The 21,301-nt window shown below is 40.5% G+C and overlaps 1 protein-coding gene across 1 annotated transcript; it reads left to right on the forward strand.

Annotated features, from left to right (window-relative positions):
• Positions 1 to 8,573: 8,573 nt before the first annotated feature.
• LOC147426614 (bifunctional dihydrofolate reductase-thymidylate synthase 1-like) lies at positions 8,574 to 14,036 on the forward strand. Its single transcript, XM_086498401.1, has 10 exons — positions 8,574 to 9,292; positions 11,405 to 11,780; positions 11,866 to 11,910; positions 11,987 to 12,052; positions 12,187 to 12,248; positions 12,321 to 12,395; positions 12,469 to 12,634; positions 12,703 to 12,826; positions 12,916 to 13,022; positions 13,105 to 14,036. The coding sequence occupies exons 1-10, from the start codon at positions 8,691 to 8,693 to the stop codon at positions 13,213 to 13,215; spliced, it is 1,734 nt and encodes a 577-aa protein (XP_086354527.1). The 5' UTR covers positions 8,574 to 8,690; the 3' UTR covers positions 13,216 to 14,036.
• The last annotated feature ends 7,265 nt before the right edge of the window (positions 14,037 to 21,301 follow it).

Below are 21,301 nucleotides of genomic sequence, written 5' to 3' on the forward strand. Positions count from 1 at the left end.
AAACTAATCGATAAAGTATCAAGTATTTACTGTCTCAACCCTTAATAAATGATAGACATATTAAGTGGGCTGCCTTCATTCAAAGTTTTCAGCCAACATCAATACTAACCTGGTAAGGAAAATGTTGTAGCTGATGCTTTGAACCGAAGACCCTCTCTTAATAATATGAAAACTATTACGAGTACTTCATTTGATTAAATGCATGACACTTATGCACAAGATGATGATTTCAAAACCACATGGTTGCACATGATTGAGAATTTTGTGCACACATTTTTGGAATACACTATTCAAGAAAACTTTCTTTATTTTAAACAAAAATTGTGTGTAACTAAACCTTTTCGTACATTAATCATTGAAGAGTTGCACAAACCACCCTATGCTAGACATAGAGGATTTGCTGCTACTTTTCAAACTTATGTCGTGATTTCTATTGGCCTACTATGAAAAATGATGTTAAACAGTATGTCTCAACTTCTTTGATTTGTCAAAAGATCAAAGCAGCAACATGTAAGAAATTGGGACTTTTACACCCTTTCCCTGTTCTTGAAAAACCTTGGGAACATATTTCAGTGGATTTTATTATTGGATTTCCACTCACTGTTCACAAGCATGACATGATTTGGACTGTAATTGATCATTTTTCTAAACAAGCATCCTTCATTCCCATAAGAAAACACTTAAGCTCATCAAGTTGCATTTCTATTTCTTAAAACTGTCTTTCCACATCATGGTTGCCTAAAGTCATAATATCTGATTGAGATTCCAAATTTTGTAGTGCTTTTTGGACTACTATTTTAAAAAATCTTGGAACTACACTTGATTTTACTTCTGCATTCCATCATGAGTCTAATGGTCAAACCGAAATCACTAATCGCACTATCATTGACTTGCTAAAAGCTTATGTTTCTTCTCAACCCAAGAAATGGGATGATTACCTGCATATTCTATAGTTTTCATATAACAACATCACTCACGCTGCTACCACAGGTAAATATCCATTTTGAAATTGTGTATCGTCATTCTTTGCCCACTCCTGCTTCACGTCTTTCTAATGTTGTGCCTGCCCCGCCGCTCATGATTTTACTGCTAACTTTTATGATGTTTATGCAAGCGTGCATTCTGCCATTAAACATTCACAGGAACTCCACACTAAGCATGCTAACAAGCATCACAAGGCACACCAGCTTAAGAAAGGTGACTATGTTATGGTTCGCATTGAAAAACGAAGGATCAAACGTGTTGATAGTAATGTCTTTGTTAAACTTGCTCCTCGTTTTTACTGTCCATTCAAAATGTTTGCTATGATCAATGATGTTTCATTTTGTTTAGACTTACCTTCACATTGGCACATTTAGAATGCATTCCACATTAGTCTTTTAAGACCTTTCAGAGGACCCCTACCTGCACATCACATTTATGAGGATCCACCTGCACTTGTGGACTAAGAAGAACAACTCATCCGTGCACAAATAGTTGATCACAAGACCACCACCTCACGCACTGGCATGGTTTATAAGCGCTATCTTTTGACCTTCAAAGGCCACCCTAGAGAGGATGCCAAATGGATGCCTGGATTTTTTTTTGGCAAATTTCTAGACCTTCTCCACACTTTCCATCAGTCACGGTCCAATTGATTCTGTAGTGAGCAACTAAGGATAGTTGCTATCCCTGGTGGGAGGGATGTTATGAGACTGGGCACCCTCCTGTTGTATGTGGTTAAATGCAAATGGGATAGCTGGCTTACTGGTTAATTATGTGATGTTATATTTGATTTTACTAATAGTGAGTGCATGATGATTTGTAAATTGGAATTCTGGGAGTTGAGAAGGAGGCACCGACAAATAATAATCCTCTCGGTCATTTTATCCTTGCACAGTATTTTAGATCTTTTATTCAATAAGCCACTATGGCTGGTGTAAATAGCTCTAGTGAAACTCACCCAGGGGGGACATGCAATAAGTGATGTGCTCCACTCAAGTACTAAAGCGGACTAGTTGTAAAAGAGGGGCCTCCAAGTTTGGCACCCATAACTCAAATAATAAATAAAATACCAAACTCCACAAGAAGAGTGTTGTGGAGTTTGGGGCTATGATTTTAAGCCTTTCTTGTGTTCATGCTCTCAATTTTCCCTTCCCTCTCTCTATGCTATGCTATGTTGTGCTGTGTACTCCCTAATCAAGTCTACATATTCTCTTTTACTCTCTTAGACTCTTTCATTATCAAGCTTGTGTGTGTACTGTCATAGTCTAGGTATGCATGTGTACTTGGATTTGGGAGAGAAGGTGACATGTTGATGGTGAAGTCTGTGAAGAATTGTTAAATTGTCCAAGCAACCGGTCTCCCCAACTTTGAACACCCCCAAAAAAACTTCAACAACATTTGAAACAAAGAGTTTAGATTGAACACAAGACCAATCAAGCAATGGGAGAAAATATAGCAAATATGGAATTAAGACACAAAGAGGCCACACTCGGGAGTGGCCATGATGCAATTTTAGTTTGCACTTTCTTCAAAACCCATTTGATTTTTTGCTTTTTAGTAACCTCTACCCCCAATCGGTACCCAAGTGTTTGAAGATGTGGCCCTTTGGGAGTCTTTGGCCTCTCCAGATGACATTTTCAAAGTTCTTAGTTGAGATGTTTGTAAGTTGTGATTTTTCAATTCATGCCCAGGATTAGATTCGAGGGTATCCCATGCATTTCCCAATGTTAGCATTAGTGGCTTGCAAAAAGGAAGTGGTGTCCGGTTGCACAAATGCTTATGAAAAACATATGCTCTAATTTCGTATGAGCTATAGAGCTAGATACACATGCAACTCCTTGGGTTCAGATAACATTTTTTTAAGCTTTGTCTTTAGGAAACCCTCTACTCACTATTTGGGAAAGAAGCCTATCATCCTCTTTAGGAGAGGAATTCATTCAATTAATAAGGTACTGGACTTTTACATCAACTTTATTGCTTTTCTGGTTTCCAGGAGAAGATTCATATTGGGGCATGGACTAAGGATAGGTTGGAACCAACTTTGCACTCATGCATTCCCATTGAAGCTACCTTGCAACTAGAATACAACTAACAGATTCAGCGAGTGGGATCTTCTCTCTACATTAGCTAACTAGTGGACCTCCCCCATAAGCAAATTCTTTGTTTTTTTACTCTCAAATTCTCAGGTCCCTATTACATGCATAGAATCTGGTCCTTTGATAGGCCTCACCAAAAGTGCAAGCTATTTGGACACTCCCATGCTCTCTCAAGCACAAGGTATTTGTGTGGAAAACCATCACAGCTGCATTACTCATTGGAGAATTGTTGAAGAAGAAGAAGAACATATCCAATGGCAAATATGCATGATGTAATAAGCTAGAATCTACGAGGTATATGCTTTGAAATGGCTTAGTGGTTCACAATTGGTGAAAATGGGCTTTCTATGTCTAGGTGGAAACCTAGGGCATCAAATTAACTAAGTTCAATGTAACATTTGGTATTTTTGACATTTTGGATGATGCCATGCTCTTCTGTCTTGTATCATTTAGAGGATGGTTCTGCTACATCATTTGATCTGAGGAACTTTGCATTCTTTGACATTGTTGTGTATGTTAGGATAACTTTGGCAACTCATCAAAAGAAAAATGCTTGAGGATGTTGTTGTAATGGGAAAACATTCGAACAATGCCCCAGTTTTGGGGATCATTCACAAACTGCGAGTGATCCCATGTAAATATGTAAGTAGAAGTTGTGTGTGTGTGTGTGTGTGTGTGTGTGTGTGAGAGAGAGAGAGAGAGAGAGAGAGAGAGAGAGAGAGAGAGAGAGAGAGAGAGAGAGAGAGAGAGAAAACTCGAAGGGAGATTTTGATATTTTCCAAGGTTTGTCCCAACACACTATACAATGTGAGAGATTCTAGTGACATTATGGATCACATTTTCCATTTCCCTGTTCTTCTCAATGAATGCTCGTGTGTGCTAGTCAAACGTAATGGTCACATCATTACTCACGGTCTAGCCAATTAAGTTCGAGGCTTAGTCTCTTTACTTACAAACGTTTTCCTACCCTATCCAATTTTGGGATGTTTACAAGGTAGGTGCACGTTTACATACCAAGTAGCACTTTAAACTCATATTGCCAACAACAAGCATATGTTATAACAAGCATGGGGTGCTTATTGATTGATCATTGTTCTTTTGTGTTTTTTGCGGGTGAGTTCATTGTGAAACCATCATGCTGGGGGGATGTTGACTATCCATACTCATGTCATTGCCACATTTCACGCCTATAATCTTTTTGGGATCTCGATGTATGTCTTCTAGCACCTTTGCTGCCCAAACTTGGACAATAGGTGTGTAAACGCCATTGGTTTTACCAAATGTCCAATTTCTAGCTAGAGAGAGGCGATATATGAGAATATATTCGGAGAGGCAACACATCCAAGAATCGAACAAGTGGCCAACGTATTTCTGGCACCCAATAGTTATAGATTGGTGATCTCTAGAGTTCAAAACCTATTGGGAATCCATATTGCAAGGTTATTCCTACCTCTCTCACCCAAGATTGATAGATTGTTTATCGTATGAAAGTCTAGAGTTCAAGACTTGTCGGATAGATCTTTGAGGTCTCTTGGGATTGTTTCTACGAGGTTCGGTCTTTACTTTGTTAGCGTAGCAACCTCTTTTGAATTCTCGAGCTCTCAAGCCTCCACTTGGTCAGAGCTTTTTCTACTATTTTTAATGCTTTCTCTCTCTCTCTCTCTCTATTTTTTTATTGCAGGCTATTTTTTAATGAGCGGTCCTCCTATTGGAGTTATCAAGGCTGTTGAGAAGAAGCACAAACGTCACCTAGTCTGCTGTTTCGACTGCCACGAGGGTGCGGGAAACTCTCTGTCAACAATAGGCGAATGCTGTGATAAAAAAAGGTCTCCACAATCATTGGCTTGGTAGGAATCTTCACAAAACCAGTATCACCGTTCTTCAAAAACTTGGGCTCCTTTTCAAGCTCCTTTCTTGAGCACCTATCAATCTTAGCAATTATCGCAGAAAACTTCACAGCAATATGAGATGTATGGCAATCAAGAATAGGGGCATAGCCATTGCCAATCTATCCGGGGTGCAATAGGTACAACTCCAATACCACCAATCTTGTAAGAGCTCTTGGAATGCGTTGATTGGAAGATATGCCGCATAGGGACAAGTGTGGACTCTTGAAATGCACTGATTGCAAGATATGCCGCATAGGGACAAGGCCAAAAAGCTCTAGTCTGTTTTTAGCAGATGCAATACGAGGGTGTCTCTCCAGTTGCAATCACCTACGCATGCATCTTGAAGGCATGTGGCTCTAAAGAAGATGCTGATACGGGCACAAAAATTCACAAAGATGTTGATGTGAAAAAATATGTCGTGCTTGGCACTGTCTTGGTCGATATGTATGCCAAATGTGATGCGGTTGAGAAAGCACAAAAAGTTCTTGAGGAAGTTCCTATCCAAAATGTCGCTTCTTGGAGTACACTGATTGTGGGATGTGATTAACAAGAGTGGGGCCAAAAATCCCTAGGCCGTTTTTAGGGGATGCAAAGCAAGTGTATCTCTCCAGTTGGCAATCACCTATGCATGCATTTCGAAGGCATGTTAGATGCAATCACCTATGCATGCATCTTGAGGGCATGTGGCTCTACGCAAGAAAAAAGATGTCATGCTTATCACTGTCTTGGTCGATACGTATGCTTAATATGGTGCGCTTGAGAAAGCACAAAAAGTGTTTGAGGAGCTTCATGTGCGGAATGTCACCTCTTGGAATGCACTAATTGCGGGATGTGGGCAACAAGAGCAGCGCCAAAAATCTCTAGGCTATTTTTAGCGGATGCAAAAGCAAGTGTATCTCTCAAAATTCAGTCACCTATACTTTTGTCTTGAATGCTACGCTTACATCTTAAAGGCATGTGGCTCTACGCAAGTGCTCGAGGAGATTCCTGTCTGGAGTGTGCACTCTTGGAATGCACTAATTGCAAGATTTGTCCCACATCGGCAGGGGCAAAAAGCTCTAGTTTGTTTTCAACAGATGCAAAGTGAGGGCCTCTCTACAGATGTAATCACCTACGCATGCATCTTGAAGGCATGTGGCTCTAAGCAAGATGCTGATATGGGCACAAAAATTCACAATTGTATTGTTAGTCAAAGGCTGTTGAGAAAAGATGTCGTGCTTGGCACTTGGTCGATAAGTATGCAAAGCAAGGGTCTCTCTCCATATGCAATTACCTTTGCACGTATCTTGAAGGCATGTGGCTCTACACAAGATGCTGATATGGGCACTAAAACTAAGAAGTATATTGTGGGTCGGAGGCTATTGAAGAAAGATGTCGTGCTTGGTAGTATTGTCTTGGTCGATATGTATGTCAAATGTGGTACACTTGAGAAAGCACAAAATGTGTTTGAGGAGCTTCCTATTTGAAATGTCGTCTCTTGGAATGCGCCGATTCGAGATGTGCGCAACAAGAGCAGGGCCAGAAAGCCCTAGGTTGTTTACAGCGGATGCAAAGCAAGAATCCTTCATCCATGTGGCATCAACCACCAACGGCAAGTGCTTGCTCACTTTTTGTATGGCCTTCATCAGTCAACTTGTCAAGACAGCAGCTATTTAGCTATTCCTGCTCTAAACTACAGTTTCGGCCCTTTTACGTCTTTCTCATCGCAAACTGAGAAATCGTCAGAATTACAGCCTTTTAGTGAAAACAGAAAGTCGACTTCCTTTGTTCTTTCTTGGTACATTCACATAAAAACCACAAGATGGGTAATCACTTCGAATCGACACAGGATGTTGGCAAGGAAGCTCGTCAAGGATGTTCTAAGCATATGTAAGCAGAAGGCCTTTCTCCAATGCAATCATCTATGGAAGCAAGCACCTATGCTAGCATCTTGAAAGACTTCGTAATATGCTGACATGGGTGAGAGAATTTATGATGAGAGTGCTAGTCAGTCACAAGCTATTCAACAACAGGTTCTTAGCAGGGCTTTTCTTTATATGTATGGCAAATGTGGTGCCTTTACAATGTCCACAGAAAGGCAACAAATCCACTAACAACTCTAGGGAAGAAGCAATACTTGTGAAACACATCAAGCAAACTCACAAAAGCATGAGCAATTCTCATGTCCGATCTGTCATCACTATTACAGATAAGCCCAACGTGGCTGCTTCAAGGAAGTACTTTGTTGTTCTCATGGGATAGCGAAGGCCTCTTTCCAATTGTCCCGATGCAATCACTTACACTTGCACATTGAAGGTGTGTAGTCTTATGACATGGGTGAGAGAATTAATGATGAGATTACTAGTCACGGGAACAACAAACAATTAATAACATTGACATCTTGTATGATCACGAACATTGAGTTTGACAAAATTCTAACCCTCCTTGTGGTTTTTTGCGAGATACAACTTTGAAGCACTACGATCGGTATCCCATTTTTGCAAAGAACGTCTCTAAACCACGACAATCAGTATCCCAAACACTCTCATGTAAAAAATCTAACACGCTTTGGTGAAATCTCTCTCCGTGCTTCATTTTCTCTCGAATAAAAAAATCGAACACCCTTTGATGAACTCTCTCTCTCTCCATTTTGAAGTCTCTCTTCCCATTGAATAAATATATTACACATAAATTAATAGCAACAAATAAACGATTTTTTTTTTTCATTTGAGAAGTGTTGAAATGGCATATATAGTGTGGTGTACACGGGAATAAGACCAAATTAGGCTTCCCTTCCACTAGCGAGGCAGCCACTTATATTGATCATCATGAAGCTACAACGGACTTCCATCATCTTGGCACACACATGTCCTCGGGACATTCACACTACACCTTGGGCGGGCTCACGCCCTACACACCACACCTCCCCCCTTAGGGAGAAAAAGATGGACATCTTTTTAGAGTTTTGGGCTGAGAAAAGACTCGACACAAAGGGATCAACTCCAACGCCTCATCCGGGGCGAGTGATCATACAACGGCTTAGGGGCTAAGGGACTGAGCTTGGGGGCTAGACTCGTCATCATGCCGATCATCATCAAGGCATGGAACTCGAACATCTCGCTTATGCAAACATCAGGTCGCTATCCCGATGTAATGGACAAGACGAGAAAGGACCGAGGGCTGCATCATAATAACCAGTATGGGATCTTTTTACGACTTACATCTTTTCCAAAAGGGGTTTGGTGGGCTTGACTTGATGCTCAATACAACGGGAAAAACTCTGCTAGAAGATAGGAAAAAAAACCTAGAACTTTATGAAGAAAACTGTCTAAAGAACCAACTTTGCATCACGACTATGAAAGCGGAAAGACCGGGCACCTCTGCAACAAAGCTGCAGCAACTCCCTTGTTTTTGTTTCTAGCAAGGTGTAGTGTGAATGTCCCGAGGACATGTGTGTGCCAAGATGATGGAAGTCCGTTGTAGCTTCATGATGATCAATATAAGTGGCTGCCTCGCTAGTGGAAGGGAAGCCTAATTTGGTCTTATTCTCGTGTACACCACAATAGTTTCCAATATTTTACTTAATCTTAATTGGATACGAACGAAGCTAACGAAGCACTCTAGTTTCGAGACTCAAGAGTGATACCAAGCTTCCTCTTGTCCGAGGCGTCTTCAGTTCAAGACTGGTCACATAGGTCGACGCACGCACGCGCACACAAACCATTTCCCGCCAAAAGGCGGGATGAGATGCATTCTGCGGTCTGCTCTACATCATTTCCTTCATCCAGGGCAAGAACTTAGCCCCCTCAAGCCCACCTCTACTCTCTTCTACCATTCTGTGTCATTTAAGCTTGGCTGCCGTGTCTATTGTCATCTTCCTTGCTCTATCACCTGTCGTTGGCGCTCCCATTTGGCACCCCCGCAAGCAAGAAGCTTCATAGTTATGGCGGCTCAGGAGCAGACACATACGCCGCTTGAAATGCGACCCTTTCAAATTGTAGTAGCATGCACTCGGGAACTTGGGATAGGTTTAAAAGGAAGCATACCATGGAAGCTTCCTTTAGAGATAGCTTTTTTCAAACTCCTCACATCAAGTACTTCTGCCTCCTCGAAGCGTAATGCGGTGATTATGGGGAGGCTAACATGGGAGAGCATTCCTTCCAAGTTCAGGCCTCTTCCGGGGCGCCTAAATATTGTTCTTTCAAGATCCCCTGGCCCTCTCAGCATGGATGGTGATGTACAGGTTTGCTCCGGCCTTATTGACGCTCTACGCCTTCTTGCTGCCCCACCCTATTTGACTTCTGTGGAGACAGTGTTCGTTATTGGTGGTGGGCAAGTGTACAAGTAAGCTTCTTCTCATTCTGATAGTATTTTTGATGAGTGGAAATGGTGTAGCACAGAGGCCATAGAGGGTGCATTGATTCAGCTAAGGATAATGATCTTGAGCCTGGTCATTTGTTTGGAGAGTGTGGTAAAGGGATACGCACAGTTTTCATGTCATATTTATGATGCACTGCACATTCTGTGTATACAAAGAGGACTCCTCCTTTGTTTTCAATTTGAGGTACCCATCCAATGTTTGCAAGCGTTTTCTTTGCTTGATTGCTAATCCGGGGGTCCTAGCAGTGACAAATTCTTTAGTGCAATGCAGAGTAGGAGAGCTGTTAGTTCAACCGACATGCCATGGTAGGATATCAAACCATGTGCTTGTTCTGATCGATCAAAATTTTTAAGCAGCTATAATTAGCTATATTTCAATGTTTTTAAGGTGCCAAATGTCAGGGCCCCCCACCCATTTGATTACTAGCCAATATTTTGATCAATACTGGAATTAAAGAGATGTGTATTCTACAGCTTGTAAGCTCAAAACATTGAGTGTTTGTTATGTGCTTGCGGCTGGAACGAGAAATGGTTTCTCAAGAACTGGCTTCTTTAATCACAGTCACGAAGATAAATCTCTTCTCCGTTTGAATAAAGTTCAAGATCGAGTTTCTTGACCGAAAGTAATGAAGACTTATCAAGGCTATAACAGGTTTTAATCACCAAAACGCCTTCTATATGTGCTTTGACAGATAAGCTGAAGTGGCCACAAGGTCATGTACTCATCTCCCAAATATCCTGGTAACTAAGAATGTAGTTTGAAACACTTTGAAAAAAGCATGGCAAGCAATATTTGCTATTGATTGTGATCTGTTTGATAAAGGCTATATTTATGGTGACCATTCTTCACCTCGAATAAGATTTTTCCCTCAAGTTCCTTTTAAGCCCTGCTTGAGCCATTTTAAAAGCAAAGCCTTCAATACAGACCGAGCTTCTGGGGATTAACTTTTCATATGACAGATTGATGGTTGTGAGCATGATCCTACAAAATGCCCATATCCGAAGCTGGAAGATTTGAAACATGCTCGAAGTGGACTATCCTAGATCACCGTATGGGGAGACATATGAAACTGATAGCTTCATTTAATGCTGGGGCATCTCCCTAATGCTACTAGCTTCACATTTTCCAGATCATACAATCATATTGTTTAAGTAGTTAAGGAGCAAGTTATGCTTTGCATTGGAATGAAGTTTGCAAAATTACATCTTGTTTGGGGATGTACGGATGAATAGTTTTACGGTTTATCAAACAGAGGAAAATTTCTATTCAGAGGCAATCAACCTTTGTTACAAGACCACCACAGATGCTGATGCAGTGCTAAAGTGATGTGAACCCATTCCAGACATTGCAGGAAGGCCAATTGGTCCAGGCACATGGCAACTCAAACAATAGATGTTGAGAATTGGTCTTCTGATAAAATGCAACATGTCTTCAGAATTCCGGAGGATGGAAACATGTTTGCTGCTGTTCTTGCAGTCTTATAAGGTTGTTTGCCCTGAGAAAGGGTTAAATTTTGCAGGCTGTTGTCTGTGGGCCTGCTGCAAAATCATATGAAATAGCTGCAAGAGTAAGTGATGGCATCGTGGTTGAGCAAGTACAGGTGGAAATGAGCATTAAAGAAGAATTAGAGAGAGAACAAATTATCATTGAATGTAAAGGGATTCCTTGGCAAAGAGGTCAAACACTCGAGGTGCCGATAAATCAGTTACCTGAAATGAGAATGGGATAGTACAGGGGTTGTCGTCTTTATGTAAAGCTTGGGAAGGGGGAGCCATCACTCAATGTTTATTCTCTTGCGAGAAATTTTTCTGAACTGTCTAAAAGCCCTGGAAAATGATGGAACTCTCTGCAAAACAAAAGGTGGCTCCTTTAATGATGCAACAGGGTCCCTCTGAACTATTAGTGGTCCCTTTGAACTGTGAGCTAACTAATATGACATGTGAGTCATGTCGATGGTATGGTTGTAGTTAAATGTCTTCTATGGTTTGGTTTAGTTACACATTGTTGATGGAAATCTTGGTTTGTCCTGCAGTGAGCATTGTATCCTGAACTATTTATTGGTCATGTTCCTGCAGGGAAGCTGTGGAGTTGTCCAACTGTGATGCCATTCACATAACTCAAATTGACCTTAGCTGTGAATGTGATACCTTCTTTCCCGCATTCAATGAAGCACCTTTCCGCTTGTGGTATTCTTCAATGCCAATGATTGAGAATGACCTCAGATTTACATTTGCAACCTATATTCGAGAAACTGCCAGAGGCTATGAAAATGGAAGTCAAGATAACTACAATGTTGAGAAGCCACTTACTGCTGTTTCTCGCCTCCCTAAAATGATTAGGGAAAAACATGAAGAGTATCAGTATCTGAATTTGATCCATGACATAATCCAAACGGGTACTGAGAAAGGGGACCGAACCGGTACGGGTACTCTCTCCAAGTTTGGATGCCAGGTGTGTAGTGAAGTCAAGTCAGAAACAGTTTTTCTTCAATGTAATGTAAACAGCTGAATACTACATGTTTCATGTCTGGTAATAGATGCGATTCAATCTCCGCAGTCACTTTCCTCTTCTCACTACTAAGGTATGGGCACTGGCATGATTTTGAAGGCCTGTCTTATCTGTGATTGCATTTTGTTGAATTTATTTGTTGTGCACAGCGAGTGTTTTGGCGAGGGGTTCTTGAAGAGCTGTTGTGGTTTATCAGTGGCTCAACAAATGCAAAGGTAGTTACTGCTGACCTTATTTTTTATATCTTCTGCCTGAGGCTTTTTGCTTGTACAAGTGGCATGTCTTCAGCTACAAGTTCACTGGTCTTCCCCTGATCATTACAATCTTTTGCTTTTGTTGGGTGTCACAGGTGTTGCAGGACAAAGGCGTTCATATTTGGGATGGAAATGCTTCTAGAGATTATCTGGACAGGTAAGTGAGGAAAATAGTAGGGCTCTGATGGCCCATGTGAAGGTCAGTTGATATTAGTTTAAAGTTTTGCAGTTTAGGGCTTACTGAAAGGGAAGAAGGTGACCTTGGTCCTGTTTATGGCTTTCAATGGAGGCATTTTGGAGCCAAGTACGTATCGTCGCCCTTTGTTGTAAGTAGTTGAAAGAGCTCTATGTAAATGATGTTCACAGCTCTTTCGCAGGTACACAGACATGCATGCAGACTACTCTGGTAAAGGTTTCGACCAGCTGGCAGATGCCATACAGAAACTGAGGATCAAGCCTGAAGACCGTCGCATCATTCTGTCAGCTTGGAATCCTTCAGATTTGGAGCTGATGGCTCTACCACCTTGTCACATGTTTGCACAGGTTAGTGCTTCCTAATCATCCGACAGAATTTGTCAGAAGAGACGGCATGCTTACAAAGCTCTGCACAGTTTTACGTGGCAAATGGAGAACTTTCTTGTCAAATGTATCAGCGGTCTTGTGATATGGGCCTCGGAGTGCCTTTCAACATAGCCTCCTATGCCCTTCTGACCTGCATCCTTGCCCATGTCTGTGGTAAGATGCTTGCTTCGATGTTTTCTGCAGGGAGATTCATATCAGTCTGTTTGAAATTAACACGTTGTTCTTGATTGTTGCCTGTGTAGATCTCAAGCGTGGTGAGTTCATTCATGTGCTTGGAGATGCACACGTGTACAAAAACCATGTTGAGCCTTTAGAACAACAATTGAAGAACATACCTAAACCTTTTCCCGTAAGAATTTGTGATAAGGTGCTACTGGTGTATGTGACATGGTATGCATGCGTTTTTCATCGTGCCATTTGTTGTTTTGCAGGTGCTGAAGATCAGTACCAAGGAAAAGGACATAGATAAACTAACAGCTAGAGATTTTGAACTCATCGGTTACGATCCTCACAAAAAAATCGCAATGCAAATGGCTGTTTGAGATATGTATTTGGATAAACTACTGCAGCCCCTTTTGTTTTGAGGTACGGGGCTCAAAGTACATGCTCTTTGTTATCTTGTCTCTACTGTAGGTAGATCAGTTGCTACCATGCACCAAAACCTCGGCATTCAGACTTGCGGGCGGCTGGAGGCTCTTTTCTTCTTGCTGGCTTGCTGGCTCTAGCCCGAAAAAGTAAACGTACACAGGCATCCAGACCGTCCAGATGGCTGAAGTGAAGATGCTTGCCAACTGTTTGAAAAGGTGCTTTGCTGCTGTATGGGGAATTGTTATCCAGTTCTATGGACTAGCCTGGGTACCAAAGTCTACTATTGCTTCCCTATCTTGCTTTCTTATGTAAACCTCAAAACATATTCTGGAGTCACAAGGATGAAAATCATGCTAGGGCTCTTCTTTCTGATTTACTAGAGATGCAATGCTCAAAAATTTGTGCAGGCTTGCATGAGGTGCTCTGATGATTACTTGTTCTTCAGAGATGCAAATTAGTCCTAGCGATCTTCCGCCGAAAGCTTTGGGCCTAAATATGTTGAGGCAAGTGCCACACATAGGCATAAGATACATCTTTCATGGGAATAAAGGAGGGCATTTATCTTTCATGGAAATAAAGGAGGGCATTGGAGACATTGCTTAATATATCTCTTTGAAATTATGGCCCTCTCATGGTGAACACAATAGGTAAATTGGGTGCCTCCTTGTGAGGAAAATTCAAAGGTTTAGTAATGAGTGTAAAGAAGCCTTACTATGTAAATTTCCAGAAGATTGACATATATGATTTTCAATTCAGTGTTTGTTCTTTTGAAAGCTGCAGGGAGAGAGTGGTGTATTGGTTCAGAGCTAAATGTATTGACCTCTTAAGTTATTAATTAAGGGTGAGTTTCCTACCTTTTGAGAGGATGTAAAGCATTTTTACAAGGGTGTCTGCATGATTATGAGGACACTGTTTTGGGGTCTATTGGATTGCAAACTCCGTATCCGAAGGCCCTGGTTTCTTGATTCCTTCAGGGATTTCTTATTAGAATCAAAAGTGAGTTTCATGCTATTGTTACCTTGGTCTTTTATATCTCTTCTTCTAGGCTGCATTCTTATCTTTGGAATGATAGTAATGTTCATTAGAAATGTGAACTTTATTCTTTTCTTGAGATATCATTCTTCTAGGGGAAGTGAACAAGCGTATATACTGCACTCGATATTTCTCTTTAAGAAAATGAATTGCTTGCCATCTCTGCACGCGTTCCAGCTCTAGCATCTGTTGCATTGCCATTGTGAGTTCTTGGTGCTTAAGGCACTTGCTAATACACCCTTCAACAGTGGTTGAGCAGGTTATGGTGTGTGCAGCATTGCAATGCAAGCAGACAAATGCTAATATCGTAAGGTGACAGATCAAAGAGTTGCAAGCCACCCGTGACCCAATTCCTCTGGAAGAAGAAGAATAAGAGGATTTTAATGCCGCAAGAAACTATCCCAAAAGACCTTGAAGATCTATCCAACGAAGAGAGTTGAACTCAAGACTTGTTATTAAAGAGGGAAATGGCATAACCAATCTAGCACACTTGGGTGATAGAAAGGCTTAACCATTTTTTCTTTTAATTAGCGCGCGCGCACACCCACGAACCTGAGAAGAAGAGAGATGGACAAAATGGACGCTGTTCTGTAGGTCCCTTGTCAAAATCTAGACTCTTGGAATTCTCAATGAGTGGGATTATCTTTGAAGTAGTGTAGATCTAGCATGTGTATGTTTATAAAAACTAAGCATGGTTTGCCCAAGTATGTTATGGGCATATGCTCGCACCACATGACTGTTTATTATTTGTTAGTCTTGTTTTAGGTGCCTCATACCTGGCAACACGCATATTCTCATTTTCCTACCACTCACCCTCATTGTAGTACCTTAGACCACATTTGAATATATACATCCACATGGCACAAGAATTTGATGCATAGATCCTTGTTTGCGAAATACCCATTCTTGACTGATGTCTGCATCCTAAGAAAATACAACATCTAGAGAAAGACCTTGACTTGGCATTTGTTGAAAGCCCAGAGCTTGCTTGCCACAAACGTGTTGGGCGATTCATGTGCCCCAAGAGATGACGTAATGGCCATATTTGCCAATACATGTCGAATGAAGCACCACAAGCAATACATGTTTTTTCAACAGCCCTTGCACAATGCCGCAGGCCTTGAAGGTGTAAGCATGGGTGATTGTATATGGAAAGAGGCCTTCACGTAGCATCTGTTGAAAACGGCCCAGAGTGTCCTTGTCACAACCATGGCGGGCATATCCTGCTCCAATTGAATCGACCAACGCTATGCTTGTGGAGTGGACAACATTAGACAACAATAAGAACATCACTACCAGTTGCTTTGCTAAAGCAAGTACAAAACCAAAGAGTACTGCTACGTTTGCATGTATGGAGCTTATTAGCCCGCAGGCCATGCTACTAGTGTAAAGGGTCGGAAAACAACAAACAATATCTCTAATATCACGGATGCCATCAGTAATAGCACTATAGCCATTACTGGTAGTACTACAAGCACATCCTCTCCTACCTCCATGCCCACGTCAACAAGATTGGTTGATTACATGCTCGAGTCAACAAGATTGGTTGATTACAAAGAGGACAAGGATAGTGACTCTAGTCATCTCTCTTGGACACTTGCGTGTCAAAACAACCAGCCCAATATGAATCCGAAAAAGCATGTGGCTCTTGTAGCAATTGGCCTCCTTACAACGCAAAGGTCTCAAGGCCATCTCTGTGAAATGTGCAATGTCTCTCTATGTAGGCATGCCTTGTCAGCATGCTTTTCAAAGGACTGCGAACTTAGGGGAGGCTCAATGAAGGGTCGACCAGGGGTTAATCAAGCTGGGTGCTGAAACAAGCAGGTTGGGCTGAGAGACCTACGCCGCATTTGGCATACATATTGACAAAAGCACCGGCAAGCACAACATGTTTCTCCAACAGTTACTGTTATAAATGAGTGTTTTTCGTGTGTTGGACATTTGGTGTTTGTAGCTCTAGTCATGATGTCACAATTTAACAGATATACAAGTCGATGCAATATGTGCACGCATGCTTGTGCCCAAAGATCGAATTTGGAAAAGAAAGCAAAAAAAAAAAAGTCATGAAAATGTAATGAGTACCGGGGAAACACGACCATATGCAAGTATGGATGGGAAGTGGCACCGTCCTCACCCATTTATATAAATACATAGGGACGTGCCTTTTTCCCATCCTTTTTTGTACCCTGGTGTTGGAGTTGCGATATGCTCATCTATGGTGTCAGAGGATGTCCTTTTCCGTCAACTTTCGTCCAATGCAAGACTTGTATATCTATGATGTATGTTGAATTCAAACTCGAGCTATGTTGATTTTATTTTTGCTTTGCTATATTGATGGATGCAAGTATGTTTGTAGCATGATAATAGAACACAATGAGAACTGGCTAACCCCAGGCACTTCTCTCAGAAGCATTCCATCTGTCATATACTTGAGAATTATCTCAGGCCTTGTGAAACCCTCAAAAGTGATTAGTTGACCAACCTCTTTACCAAGCCTGCAACCAAATTCGTCACCTTAAAATTGGTTGTCGCCATCTGTAGCTTCCGTCCAACCATCTAGCTGCCAATTCTAGAGTCAAAAACCTCAAAGTAGCACGAAACTATGTGAGTGTCTATGCCTACAAGCATGATGTAATAGTGGTATGGATCCACATTATCAATTTCCATGTAAATAAAGAAGAATTTAGATGGAAGATGGCTAAATGCCATGCCCCCAAACAAATGGCGGGGATCCAAAGGAGGAGGGCACCTTCATAAAACATCTAAGGCAATTCAGAACAATAACATGATAGCCATTTGTAACTCCTTGCACACAAATGCACACCTAAATCAACTTGTACTCAGTAGCAGAGGAAGGATAGGTACTCACTAGCCAAGGAAGGTCAGGTACCTCAAAGTGCCTTGATAGTTGTCTCTTGGCTAAGAGATTGCAGTTAAGTCCACCAAGGAAGGACAACAATTTGTTGTGGATTGAACTGTGTATGAAAATTTTTAGCGTTAAATTACTTACATTATAACACATCAGCCTTCCGACTTGAGCCCCAACTTGAGCCCTTGCTATTACTTTACCTTGCATGCAAGGTACCCACCCATAGCACACATAGCAACGGTGTACCAATTTGTGTGTGTGTGTGTGTGTGTGTGTGTGTGTGTGTGTGTGTGTGTGTGTGTGTTAGTTAGCTCCTATCTCACTTAAATCTTGGATATTTTTAGCCAACTTATCGATTGCCTGCATGGATGAACGTCGGGTTCATATTCTTAAAGGAATTCAATTCTTGGATAAAGGAGAGTTAATCAATGCTCCTTTTGCCATGAATTTTTTGGATCCGGGCAAATGCTCCACTAATACTGGAATTTATGGACGCACTAAAGGTATTATGGCCATCTCGAAGCCAAATGTAGACTACTATTCAGATTCTAGTTGGAATATTTACAAGCCTTATATCAAATGTGACTATAAATTCCTCAACAACAAAGCTACTTGTGAGTCAAGTATCATTTGGTTTGATCATGCGATTTGGTACATACTCAATCACTTGGAATTATTGTTTCCTGACAAATCTGCAAATTTCATTTATCCTTAATTGTTTCTTGGCTTGGAAGACAAGCTCGTAACCTAGTTTTAGCACAAATCACATTCATTCATTTCCGCAACACGATGCTAGAAGTTCTCAAAGAACTTAAAGAGGATGAACCTGGAACTTTTATGACATCCTATGGCAATTACAAAGGAGTAAAAACTTTGCTTGGTCTGCTTAGACCCAATATGGAGGAAGAATCTACCCCATCCCTAAAAGACCTATTTCTTTGACTAACACCCCTAATTCGCTAACTTCTTTTTTGATCCCCTCTATTACTTCTAATTCTAATTTTGGTAGAGGAAAGACTAAGAGTTATACCAGTAGAGGGAGGGCCCAAAATCTTCCTGTGAAACATCTTCTTGATATGTGATTGTAATATTTTCAAGTAATTACCAACCTGGCGGGCAAGAAGATTTTGATTAGTAAGAAGGAGGCTTAGAAGCAAATTTTTGTACGCTGTCTTTTTGTGAACAAAATTTTGGAATTATACCCACCTAAATCTATTTTCATGAAAATATTTCATCATAAATTTGGAAATACTTTACTACTTAATTCAATTGTGTTTGGCTGGAAATACACATTTCCACTAAAAAATTGGTCCTACAATAACGACTTTTAAGACTGCATAGTACACCTACTTATAATTGCAATAAGCATCGTGAGTTTACGTCACAACTTGATAAATTTGGATCACACATTTGTATTTCAAACCTAGATATTTGCAAGGATTATGAGACTCCGGCTCTTTTTCTTCCCTTCTTAATTGCTTAACCGACTTGGTTACTAAATTCCAACTGGAGTTAGAGGTGATCCACAACCTCTCACAACTACTCTTTCACACTTTCTCGAACAAAGTAGTTAACTTGAAACCACAGTGGCTTAGTACTGATACTACTTGGTACACTCTTGATATACTAACAAAGATAAGAGATATAGCATCCAATTTCTTTATTGTAGGATTGGACAAAGCTGGAAATATTGCTACAATCATACGTAAATAGCTAGTGCACTTAGCATCACTAAAAAGATTGAAGGGGGATGAATTGTCCATTTCCTCTCTAAACCCTAATGATACCAGGATGTTACTTACAACACAACTTCAAGAACTAAGTTACAATCTTACTAACAAAAAATTGCCTATTCTTTTTCCAACTTACAAAGCAGACAAACATAAATTTAGATGGATCTCTAATGCCTCAAATGGTATTCACACAAAAATTACAAATAGCTTAACTAAATGTCTTGAGTTAGTTCTGGCAGAACTAGAACTCCACTGTGCAAATAAACAAAAAAGAACTCGCAAGTTTCTTGGTATTGACTACAATCCTGTTTTGGACAGTTAAGAATACTACCAAAGTATTCTTAAACCTCCCAGAGCAAATTACACAGGTCTATTTGGTAGATATTACATAATGCTACGAAAATATCCCTATTTTTGGCCTAATGGTTTACTTTCTGTCTTAGAAGAACTGATTGATTGAGCCTTTAAAAATAAAGCAAAAAAACATTTCTCGGCTATATCTATCATTAAGGAGCCAATATGGGTTAACAAATACACACACAATGCTCCTTTTCATTTTAACCAAATGGAATTAATCACTCACCTTCATTGGCTACTCAACAATAGCTTTATCCAGCTAGGTGAACATTGCTTTAAACAACAAAAAGGAATTCCTATGGGATTTTCCTGTTGACCAGTACTATGTAATGTATACCTTGCTTACTTTTACAAATGATACATATGACAATGACAAAAATTTGAAACATAGGAAAAACTTACACAATTTATATATACCACAAGATATATGGTTGATATTCTTAGCTAAAAAAATAAATGCTTCAAAGAACAGCTTGTCAACATCTATCCTATAGATGTACTCAAAATAGAGGATACTTTTGACTCCACTATTTTACTAAATGGAGCACCCTTCACGACTAGTATAACTTATCTAGCAATAAAAATCACGCTAGTGGAACCATACACAGGGGTCTTTACAAAAAGAAATAGTTGGAAAAGAGATAAATTTCAATTTAGTACTATTGAATTCATCAAAGGAAAAAGTAACCACCCATACAAAAAATGGGATTAATACATGTTTAGGAATTATCTACCTTATTATGTACTCGTTGAGTGATTCCTTCATCGCATTCGAAGAAATATCTAAATTGATAAGCAAATTTATACAAAATGGGTTTCTAAAACCAAAATTAATGAATGCCAGTATTCAATCCCTTAATAAAAAGGAGTGGCCAGGTACCATCACCAACACAAATACCATCATTAAGTTGATGAGGCAGTAGGCCCCACTCTATGGGCCTACTGCCTCATAGAGTGAGTGTGCCTGGGTTTGGGTGGAAACACACACACACACAAAGTTCATTGACAAAACACAAGTGATAACTCCCATCTTTTAATATTAATATGGACTTAGATCCTAAGAGTTTTTAATCTAACCAGGTCACATTTTTAACTGACCTCTACTTCTGGAATTTCAAAACTGACCTTGAATCATATGTTAGTACAAAATACAACCAAAATTGGTATACAGTAATTAAGGGCTCCTTCCTTTTTTAAAATAGCCATCACACATAAATTTGTGAAACCTCACAATGTTACGATGTTTGTCGCCCCCTACTAAATCTACTTAAGTCCTAATCTCCGAGACAATAGGTAGGATGCATAAACTCAACGAGTTTCCGTAAAAGAAGTCTTCGTGAGTCATTGTGTATAGGATTTTTTTGATAGGAACAAACTCTTTACTTCATAGCTTACCCGCCATTGCTAAAAGCTATGAAAAATTATGGGTTTTTGACCTGCAAGTTGGTTCCAAAAGAAACGGCTTTGCGTGGACGATTATGCAGAAGACTCTGGACTCGACAGAGACGAGGTGGTTACCTCACAACCACTCCCCCCCCCCGCTCTCTCTCTCTCTCTCTCTCTCTCTCTCTCTCTCTATATATATATATATAGAGAGAGAGAGAGAGAGAGAGAGAGAGAGAGAGAGAGAGAGAGAGATTCGGGCTCACACACATTGAGTTACTGAAGTGCTATAAATAACAAGAGGCTGCAAGGCATTACCAAGCCGAACACACTCACACACTCTCTGTGCATGCTCATGAATGCCGAAGCTTGTTTTGCTACAAGACTGCAATAGCTAGTTACGGTAGCCCAAGGAAAAAAAATGCGTTTTCTATAATCTCTTAACTAGGAAGCTATTCACACAAGCCATAATTAGGCTAGCCCAATTATTCTCAACACCGGCAGACTATTTGCAAGCAGTTGGGCAAATACTCTAAATTCGAGCAGCGAATACTATCAAAGACAAATCCAACATGGTGGAGAACTCAAGCGCTCATGATTTGTATTCATCCGCCTCGACACCCCACGTGGATTTGAATGTTGCGCCCTTAAATAGTATTTTCTTTT

This window comes from Adiantum capillus-veneris, chromosome 24, assembly GCF_014529385.1.
Source record: "Adiantum capillus-veneris isolate H3 chromosome 24, ASM1452938v2, whole genome shotgun sequence".
NCBI lineage: Eukaryota > Viridiplantae > Streptophyta > Polypodiopsida > Polypodiales > Pteridaceae > Adiantum > Adiantum capillus-veneris.